Here is a 10,232-nt window from a genome sequence, read left to right as displayed (position 1 = left end):
AAATGTATAAGTTACAGATTAGGGGGGGATGGAAATGGATTGAACGCAAAGAATGAGGGAATAGAGGTCCTTTGAGGCTGGTAAGTGCGGGAGAGGATCCGGTCTATTAACTCTAAAGCCTGAGAGGCTCAAAGTTTGCCTACTAAGAACTCAAAGCATATATAAACAACTATGCATGCCACAATAAAATATTTTACAGAAGCATGAGGTCAAAATACGTTAAAACTTTCATAACATAACTAGAATTGTCACAGTAATTGTCCAAACGTGCCCTCAGGCACTTACTAAACATCTCAAAACATAGCATAATATATATATATATATATATATATATATGGGAATGCATTTCCCCCTAATGAAATCCTAATTCCTAAACATTTCGGTCTCCTATATCGGTCGCTCTATTTCCTGAAAAAGGGAAAAAAATAATGAGTGAGCGAAAGGTTCAGCAAGTAGCATTCTCAACCAATTAAAAACAGTTGGTTTGAACATCTTGTAAGTAAAAAGTTAAGAACTTAGATAACATGTCACGAATAACATAAATTTTTTCTTACTGAATTCAAAGCATTTGCTTAATATTTCTTAATAAAACACATGTTCAGGGAATGAATTCAATGCCAGTTTAAGATTTATGTCCAACTTATCCGGCTTGTAATTAAAACCGGAACTTATAACAGGCATCCTGCATCTACCTGATTTCTAAATGACCAGTTCAGTATGTTGACGGCAACGTAATTGGATAAATGCAGGAGTCCTGGACAAAGCAATCTAGGTAAACAAAAAATTGACTCTAGTCTCTAGGCATGCATTATGAAAAACGTAAGTAACCGAGTACTGTGTATTCAACCTAACTCTGATTCTGGTAGATTGTAGCATCAAAAACAAGTTCAAAAGAAAAAACACAACAAGGGAGGGGGGTGGTCGACTTGACCATTAGTAAAGTGCCTATTCTAATGCTTTCATGTCCAGATTATAAGCTCTGACCTAATCTGTCCAAATGAGATACAACTATAGAAGCTATAAAGTTAATCCATATCAAGATACAGGATGGTCTTCGCGTTTATCTTCATCCATTTCATCAACTGCATCTCTGCATACACAATCACATAAGATTATATCAGATGGAATGTAAGGTACAGTTAGATAAGCTCCCTAACAACATATTGGGATATTAAACCCCCTTTTTATTTTGTCATTTTTGCTTTCTATCAGAGATTATGGAAAGAAGGTTACATATGCAGCTCATTCTAGATATTAACCACCGGGCAACCTCCTAAAGCAACCCTCAAGTTGATCATGCAACTCTCTGTTTAAGTTCTTTATTTGTATGTGGTTTGAATGTTGTCAAGTAACAACTAGAGAGATGCTAGTATAGATACACCAACTTCTCCCCACTATCAACACTTGGGAGCACCAGTTGGTGACTTTTAGGAAGGTCCCAATAAACGTGGATCTAAAAAATTAACCTGAGGTTTTGAGTTTCATTTGCCTGACACTCAGGAAAGGAATTCAAATGAATTACTGCAGAGATTTCAGTTCTACAGAAACATATAGTATACATGTTATGTACATAAATGCAAAGAAAAACACATATTTTATAATAGTATAGCTGACAGCAAGTTTTCTAACAGGTTCAAAACTTATCTCGCACTGAATAGTGGACGGCCTTGCCCAATTTCTGATGGATCCTAAGAGATGCCAGTTTATGCCTCATCTGACATAAAGGCTAGAGAGTCCAGATATATGACTAGATCAGTGCTAGTAAATGGATATCATGGATAATAATGGCAAGAGGGTTTCATTGAAAACGGCATAAATTAGGGTTCCCCCATATGATTATCCAAATTTGAATTCTTCGGGTTCTATCTAGAGAAAATCATAAAAAGGTGGCTCCAAAAACCTTTTCATGAGTACAACATTAGAGATGTGACTCACATAACTACCCTATTTGAAGGACCATGTCAAAGTTGTGTTCCAAACAGGGTCATAATTTCAGGAACCTAAAAAAAAAAAAATAACATGTCCCAAATCTGATATGATGAGAAATAAAGCTTTACCTCGTTTCCAAATTTGGCTCAGCATGTTGAGGCTTCTCGTCTTCATCAGGATCAGAGTCATACTCATCACCATTCCATATGCGAGGTTTTGGCCTTTGATCCATGCTCTCTTCCGCCTACATCCAACAAACCCCCAGTAAGATCAAAACAAAGAGAGATAGTGAAGAGGTGATACTGAGAAAATATAAATGAGAAATTCAATACATGCCACCAACCTCTTCCGGGGCTTGTGTGATGGGTGGTGTTGTCTGAAAAGGTACACTAGGCACATGTGGTAATCTTGAAAGTTGCTCTAGCAGCGTATTCCTGAAAATATGTAGATCAAAATATTTTTCAAATAAAAAGGTAAATGAAAGTAGAACATAGCTACACCAAGAATGACAGTGATAAACTCAAACAACCATACAATATGTTGGACAATGGACAACATCATAGGAAGAAGCTTTCTCAGATATAAACACACAAAACACAAACACAGATGGATTATTTGAGACAAAAGTATGATTTTTCAATTCATGGGTGTCAATACTAAAAGGGTTGGTATAAATTTAAAATAAATTCACTAATTTGAACTATAACAGTCTGTTATAAGCAAGTAATAGACATTATCAGAAGGGGTGTAAAATAAAAGGCAAAAAACCCAAAAGTACCTTATTTTCTCCATATCTTTGGGTGAGTTTAGATTCTCCATGTTGCATGGATCAACATGAAGAGTATAATCTGGGCCAAAATACTCATAATATTCATTGTAAGGCAATTTATTATCAGGCTCCACTCCAACTGCAACTGCTGTCTGTGACAAAGTAACAAATTAACTCATAAAAATGATAACTCATCACCTACACAAGTTATAAAAAAGTTAAGTGAGACAGAGTAACACAATGGAGAGGAATACCTCGTAGCACCAGCAACGGGCAACATTACGGATTGTATACCCTCCACCACCCAAGACCATCAGAGGTGCATTGAAAGATCTAAGAAAACGAAGGCAATCCGCATGGCCCTTCACAGACAAGTTGAAGCACCCCAACCTGTCACCAGACAATGAATCTGCTCCGCATTGAAGAACAACTGCGTCCGGCTGATAGATCTCCATGACTTTTTGAATGATGGGCCGAAACAGACCACGGAAACTCTCGTCATCCATTCCATCATTTAATGGGACATTCAGGGCATAGTTCTTCCCAGTCCCCCACCCTGTGTCCTTAATGTGCCCGGTCCCAGGAAAGAAATCCCCAAATTTATGGAAGGATACCGTCATGACTCTGTCAGTGGCGTAAAATGCCTCCTCAACCCCATCTCCATGGTGAACATCAATATCTACATAGAGTACACGCTGCCCAGTGACAACAAATGAAGTGCTTAGCCAAATATGTAAGCCCAGAAACATTAAAATCTAATACCCCAAAGCTCGAAATTCAAAACCTAATAGCAAAATGAGAACAACCAAACAATGTTCGGTTCAAAGAATAATATAATGATAATGATAGCTAAGAGTAAAAAGCCAAGGTAACTAAATATTCAAGGATTTGATTTAGGTGCTGTAGAAAAAACTATAGCATAAAAGGTCTGTACTTTTTTCAACGGACTAAATATAATATTCAAAGCAGAAAACAGAACGGTTCGTAATCATTAAGCTCAGCAACCCAGAAATCAATAAAGCTCAAAGACTTGATCACACCAAATATACACAAAACAATTTTAGAACAATGCAAATCATAATTAACACAAAGCTGAGAAAATCTGAAGCAAATGTATCCGATAGCATATTAACAATGACTTGGATGAAAAAACAAAAAATTAAGAAAAACAGAGAAAATCAAAAATAAAAAAATACCCTGTGAACTTTTAGAAGCTCGAGAATGCCGAGCACTATGTCGTTGACGTAGCAGAAGCCGGAGGCCTCGGCCTTCTTGGCGTGGTGGAGGCCGCCGGCCCAGTTGAGGGCGATATCGGCGTCTCCACGGTTGAGCTTGACGGCAGCGCCGATGGAGCCGCCGGCGGAGGCCTGGCAGAACCCGAAGAGACCGTCGAAGACCGGACAGTCCTCGCCGACATTGAAGCGCTTGAGGTGGCGCGAGAAGACCGGGTCGTTAAGGGTCACCGGCGTGACGGAGGCCAGGAAGTCCACGTACTCCAGCGAGTGGAACCTCCTGATATCAGCGGGCCCCGCCGGAAACGGCCGGTTGATCTCCATCCGACGGTGGAGCGCGTAGTGGACGATGAGGTTGTGGGCCATCCGGATCCTGTGGGGCTTCATCGGATGCCCCTGCCCGTAGTAGTAATCCCCTATGCTCGGCTCGTAGAAGTAGCTTACTCGCCTCTTCTTCGCGTCTGGCCCCGATGGCAGCGACGCGCCCTCTATGCTATCGGCCATAACCACCACCTAAGCGCTCTCTCTCTCTCTCTCTCTGTCTCTCTCTCTGTGTCCGTGTTAACTCGGGAGAGTGAAATTGTACAACAATAACGATAGAAAGCTTCAGACTTGCATTTATATAATGTTTTTCTGATTTTTTTTTTTTTTTTAATGACATGGCAATTCTAATTAATTCTATCATTTTTTTATTTTTTTTAATTAAATTTCGCTTAACAAAGAATATCAAAATAATCAAAATACTCATGTTTAAAAAATAAATAAAAACAAACAGACAGAAACAACAAATAAACATTTGTTGACCCACATTTGTTTCAATTTCCAGGAAAATGTAGCATAATTTCAAAAGTTTCGACAACATGCAGAGAAATTCAACCAAATTACATTAATACAAACACCAATTATTTTCAGAAAATAAAGAAATCGAGAATATTACTACCTCATGGCTCATTGTATATTAAGACCTTGCCTCGGGATTCACTCAACAAGGCAGCTAAGACTTTGCTGCGGATTTACTGAACAAAACAATGATCGAGGACCTTAACAGTGAGTCTACTCATACAACCTCACAACCTCAGGAAAACAAGTAAAATTTCATTCATAACTCTCAGCCTGAAAAGGCAAAGGTTTCATATATTTCACAAAGGTAAAGTTTCCTTCAGAACCTGCATAAAAATTAAAAGGGACGGAAACCCATTACAAAAGAGTGTCCAAAAGACTACAAAAGCAAAATAAATACAAGTTAAAGCGATATCTCTAACTCCCCCGGGGTGCTTAAGCTGGAAACCCATTACAAAAGAGTGTCCAAAAGAGTGCTTAAGCTGGCTTTCAATCGCTGCCTGAGGTCTTGTGACTTGGCCTGCTCTTTTTCCAAATCCTCCAGTGTGCTAACTAGTTGGACCTCGACAAACTCGCGGTTTACTTGACACTCAAAAAGTTCGGCCCGGGCATCCTTAAGTTTGCCACGAGCCTCAACTAATTCGGCCTTACGGGTGGAAAGCTCCTCCTCGACAGAACCAAGATTTGCCCTAACAGCATTAATCTCTCCCCTCACCCGAGCTCTTATAGCAGAGACATTGTCCAGTAGTTCGGCATGCGTCGCCTCAAGCCTACTAGCTTGAGCCCTCTCAAACTCGACTTCCTTACGAGCAACAACGAGTTCTACCTCCTTGTCTTTCAAAGCATCCTCCAACTCAGATCTAGTGCTCTTTATGGATTTCTCATACTCTGAGACAACGGCCATGAGATTTAAAGAACTCTGAAACATTAGACCAACATTCATCGTTACATGAGAAAAATTGAAAGGTAAGTATAAAACAAAGAGCAAAAATGAAGAAACATTTACCTCTATCTGCGAGTGTAGGAACTCTTCAAGTAAACTCTCAGCTGATATCCGGCCCCTCCCCCCCGTGTAGCCTTCAGGAATAAGTCCCATAAGAACCGCAACAGGGACCCCAGGAAAGGGAGCACACCTGTCCATGGCAGTTGTCGAAGGATGCGATCCCAATTGAGCCAACCTCTCTATGTAGTCTTCGGGAATAAGTTCCTTAAGAGCTGCAACAGGGTCCCCAAGAAGGGGAGCCCACCTGTCCATGGTAGTTGTCGAAGGATGCGATCCCAATTGAGCCAACTTCTCTAAACTTCTCTATGTACTTCTCTATGTAGTCTTCGGGAATAAGTTCCTTAAGAGCCACAACGGGGTCCCCAAGAAGGGGAGCCCACCAATCCGCGGTAGTTGTCTTAGGACGCGATCCTAAGTCTTCCCCTTCACTATGATCAGAAACCGCAGGACGCGATCCTAAGTGTTCCCCTTCACTATGATCAGAAACCTCTTGAAGCCCTACCGCACCCAAAGGCTGTGAAGCACCCACACTTGGGACATCGCTCACCTCCGTGACCGGAACTTGAGTGTCTGAGGGACATGAGATTCTGGTTTGGGGATGATTAATCCCAGCAGATCCCAGGACTTGTGTGCCCGAAGTCTGAGGGGTCCCTGCCCTCAGAGCTTGTGCAGTCAAGGGATGCAACCCAGGGGGTCTGGCGGTTGGCTCAGACATCTTTGACCTTAGCTCATCCGAAAGCCGTAGATTTCTGGAAACCGAAGGGACTTTCACTTCCAGAGACTCTAGAAACTTGACCTCATGAGAACCACCTTCAACTTTCCACAATGGCTTAGCTGTCTTGAAGTGTGGCTGGGTGGAAGGCTGATCCAGATCAGGCTTATCTAGAAAAGAGAATAAGTTAGAAAACAAATTTGGATCAGTATGTTGAGGCTTCTCGTCTTCATCAGGATATGAGTCATACTCCTCACCATTCCATATGCGAGGTTTTGGCCTTTGATCCGTGCTCTCTTCCGCCTACATCCAACAAACCTCCAGTAAGATCAAAACAAAGAGAGATAGTGAAGAGGTGATACTGAGAAAATATAAATGAGAAATTCAATACGTGCCACCAACCTCTTCCGGGACTTGTGTGATGGGTGGTGTTGTCTGAAAAGGTACACTAGGCACATGCGGTAATCTTGAAAGTTGCTCTAGCAGCGTATTCCTGAAAATTACACCAAGTTGATCAAAATATCTGTCAAACAAAAATGTAAATGGAAGTAGAACATAGCTACACCAAGAATGAAAATGATGGACTCAAACAACCAACACAATATACTGGACAATGGACAACATTATAGGAAGATGCTTTCTCAGCAGTGACACACAACGTACGCACAGAAAAACACAACACAGAGGAAGATTATTTGAGACAAAAGTATGACGTTTCAGTTAATTGGTGTCAAGGCTTACTAAAAATTTTAAAGAAATTCACTAACATGAACTATAACAGTGTGTATAAGCAAGTAATACATATTATCAGACAGGGTGGAAAATAAAAGGCAAAAAACACACTACTTAAATTGTACCTTATTTTCTCCATATCTTTGAGTGAGTTTAGATTCTTCATGTTGCATGGTTCAACGTGAAGAGTATAATCTGGGCCAAAATACTCATAATATTCATTGTAAGGCAATTTATTATCAGGCTCCACTCCAACTGCAACTGCTGTCTGTGACAAAGTAACAAATTAACTCATAAAAATGATATCTCATCGCCTATAAAAGTTATTAAGGAGTGTGCCAAAAAGGTAGAGAGACAAAGTAACACAATGAAGAGGAATACCTCATAGCACCAGCACCGGGCAACATTGGGGACTGTATACCCTCCACCACCCAAGACCATCAGACGCACGTTGAAAGATCTAAGAAAATGAAGGCAATCGGCATGGCCCTTCACAGACAAGTTGAAGCACCCCAACCTGTCACCAGACAACGAATCTGCTCCACATTGAAGCACAACCGCCTCCGGCTCATAGACCTCCATGACTTTTTGAATGATGGGCCGAAACAGACAACGGAAACTCTTGTCATCCATTCCATCATTTAATGGGACATTCAGGGCGTAGCTCTTCCCAATCCCACTCCCTGTGTCCTTAATTTGCCCGGTCCCCGGAAAGAAATCCCCAAATTTATGGAAGGACACCGTCATGACTCTGTCAGTGGCGTAAAATGCCTCCTCAACCCCATCTCCATGGTGAACATCAATATCTACGTAAAGTACACGCTACCCAGTGACAACAAACGAATCAATTGCTCAGCCAAACATACCAATTTGTAAGTCCAGCAATATTAAAATCTAATCTAATACCCAAAAACTAACTAAGCTTGAAATTCAAAACCCAATAGCAAAATAAGAACAACCAGAGAATGTTCTGTTCAAAGAAGAAATAATAATAGTAATCATTATTGTTAAGAATGATTCAAGCCAAGCTACAAGCCGACAACTAAGTATCCAAAGCAAAACAGAGGATGATTCATAAGAATTTATCTCAGCAACAACCAAAACACTACCCAGAAATCAATAAAGCTCAAAACTTGATCACACCCAAATACACACAAGACAATATTAGTACAATGTATGGCGTAATTAACACAGAGCTCAAAAAATCTGAAGCAAATGTATCCCGACAATGAGTTGGATATAAAAATAAACACAAAACAGTCGCCAAGAGACAGCTCAATCGGCAGTGAACCACGCCTAATGAAGCGGAGTTCACTAGTTCGAATCTCCTTCCCCCTTCCCCTTCCCGTCCCTCTTGTGTGGACATGTCAAAAAAAAAAATAATAATAATAAATAAAAAAATAAACACAAAACAGAGAAATCCAAAAATACCATGTGAACTTTGAGAAGCTCGAGAATGCCAAGCACGATGTCGTTGACGTAGCAGAAACCGGAGGCCTCGGCCTTCTTGGCGTGGTGGAGGCCGCCGGCCCAGTTGAGGGCGATGTCGGCGTCGGCGAGGTTGAGCTTAACGGCGGCGCCAATAGAGCCGCCGGCGGAGGCCTGGCAGAAGCCGAAGAGGCCGTCGAATACCGGGCAGTCGTCGCAGACGTTGAAGCGCTTGCGGTGGCGCGAGAAGTCCGGGTCGGTGAGGGTCACCGGCGTGACGGAGGCGAGGAAGTCCACGTACTCCTGCGAGTGGAACTGCCTGATATCGGCGGGCCCCGCCGGAAATGGCCGGTTGATCTCCATCCGACGATGGAGCTGGTATTGGACGATGAGGTTGTGGGCCACCCGGATCCTGTGGGGCTTCATCGGATGCTCCTGCCCGTAGTTGTACTCCCCTATGCTCGGCTCATAGAAGTAGCTCACTCGCCTCTTCTTTGCGTCCGGCCCCGACGGCAGCGACACGCCTTCTCTGTCATCGTCCATAACCATCACCAAAACCCTCTCTCTCACCTTAATGATTCATGAACAAAAGCTTCGGACTTTGCATTTATTCATTGTATGATATATCCATCGTTATATTTGAATTTGTACGTGTTAACTTAAATGTATTTGCCTTGTGAACTTTTTAAAAATATTGTGGTAAGACGAAAATGAAAATTATTTTTGTATTTATATGAGTTTTATCATGTATGCTTTTGAATTGTTTATTAATGTTTTATTTTAATAAAAAAAATTAAAGATAAAAAAAAGTAAATTCCCGTAAAAAAAATTGTGAAAATTTTTCATTATTCCATTAAACATGAATATTCTATGATCTTACAATATCATGAATAACAACAAAATATTCTTCCGTTTAAATTTTTTCCAACGCTTATTATTGAGAGCCACCTTCGTCAAATAATAAGCGTTTGTATTAGCTTCTTTTTTAACATGGTGAACATGCCATGAAATGAGGCTATTTAATAAAGTCTTCAAATCATTAATATACTGACTCCATGATTCACACAGTTACAAATTTACGTGGCACAAGACTTTTTTTTTTTTTTTTAATTTAAATAAGTCGCGTAGTTGTGTCAATCTTAGATTGTAATTAACTACAATAATTCAATTTTAACGATTTGGTTAAAAGGGTAAAAGGAAGATAGTATTGACATTTGGACAACATTTAAACTACATTTAGAACATATACGAACCAAAAAAAAAAAAAGAATTCTACTTGCATTATGGAAAGGATCAAGCGTTCCAATTAGGGACCCAGGATTTCGTGGGCTCAACAGCCCAATCTACGAACAGTGGGCCATGTGTCTAACAGGATGATGTCCACACACAAGTGGGCCAACCTCGGCACCCGGCCCATCATTGGGAAGCAAACCTCATAAAGGAGGGAGGAGTAGAGCCCATGTCTCATTGGCTGATATAGGGGTGTTCAAAGAGTTATAACCCTCGGTTATTGGCTATAACCATAATCGCAACTGATTTGGACGGTTATTGGTTTTTAATAACCGCAACCGCCTAGGCGGTTATCAG

The 10,232-nt window shown here is 40.9% G+C and overlaps 2 protein-coding genes across 3 annotated transcripts; both read right to left on the bottom strand.

Moving 5' to 3' along the window:
• Nucleotides 1-233: 233 nt before the first annotated feature.
• Nucleotides 234-4,505, bottom strand: LOC132173489 (histone deacetylase 6). Of its 2 annotated transcripts, XR_009439322.2 has the most exons (7): nt 3,895-4,505; nt 2,953-3,393; nt 2,708-2,850; nt 2,273-2,363; nt 2,058-2,173; nt 985-1,090; nt 234-408 (listed from the first exon to the last, which is right to left on the bottom strand). XR_009439322.2 is itself a non-coding variant. In XM_059585003.2 (6 exons), exons 1-6 carry the CDS (start codon nt 4,432-4,434, stop codon nt 1,036-1,038), a joined length of 1,386 nt encoding a protein of 461 aa, XP_059440986.2. In that variant the 5' UTR covers nt 4,435-4,505; the 3' UTR covers nt 840-1,035. The 2 variants fall into 2 exon arrangements, 1 of the variants encoding a protein (XP_059440986.2); XM_059585003.2 differs by lacking the exon at nt 234-408 and having other exon boundaries at nt 840-1,090.
• Nucleotides 4,506-5,010: 505 nt separating this feature from the next.
• LOC132173490 (histone deacetylase 6) lies at nt 5,011-9,236 on the bottom strand. The gene is made up of 8 exons (XM_088514139.1): nt 8,649-9,236; nt 7,599-8,039; nt 7,343-7,485; nt 6,888-6,978; nt 6,743-6,788; nt 6,073-6,655; nt 5,777-5,948; nt 5,011-5,689 (listed from the first exon to the last, which is right to left on the bottom strand). Exons 1-8 carry the CDS (start codon nt 9,192-9,194, stop codon nt 5,222-5,224), a joined length of 2,490 nt encoding a protein of 829 aa, XP_088370265.1. The 5' UTR covers nt 9,195-9,236; the 3' UTR covers nt 5,011-5,221.
• Between the last annotated feature and the right edge of the window lie 996 nt (nt 9,237-10,232).

This window comes from Corylus avellana, chromosome 3, assembly GCF_965113065.1.
Source record: "Corylus avellana chromosome 3, dhCorAvel1.hap1.2, whole genome shotgun sequence".
NCBI classification, from domain to species: Eukaryota; Viridiplantae; Streptophyta; class Magnoliopsida; order Fagales; family Betulaceae; genus Corylus; species Corylus avellana.
This window is presented reverse-complemented; position numbering and strand designations above follow the sequence as displayed.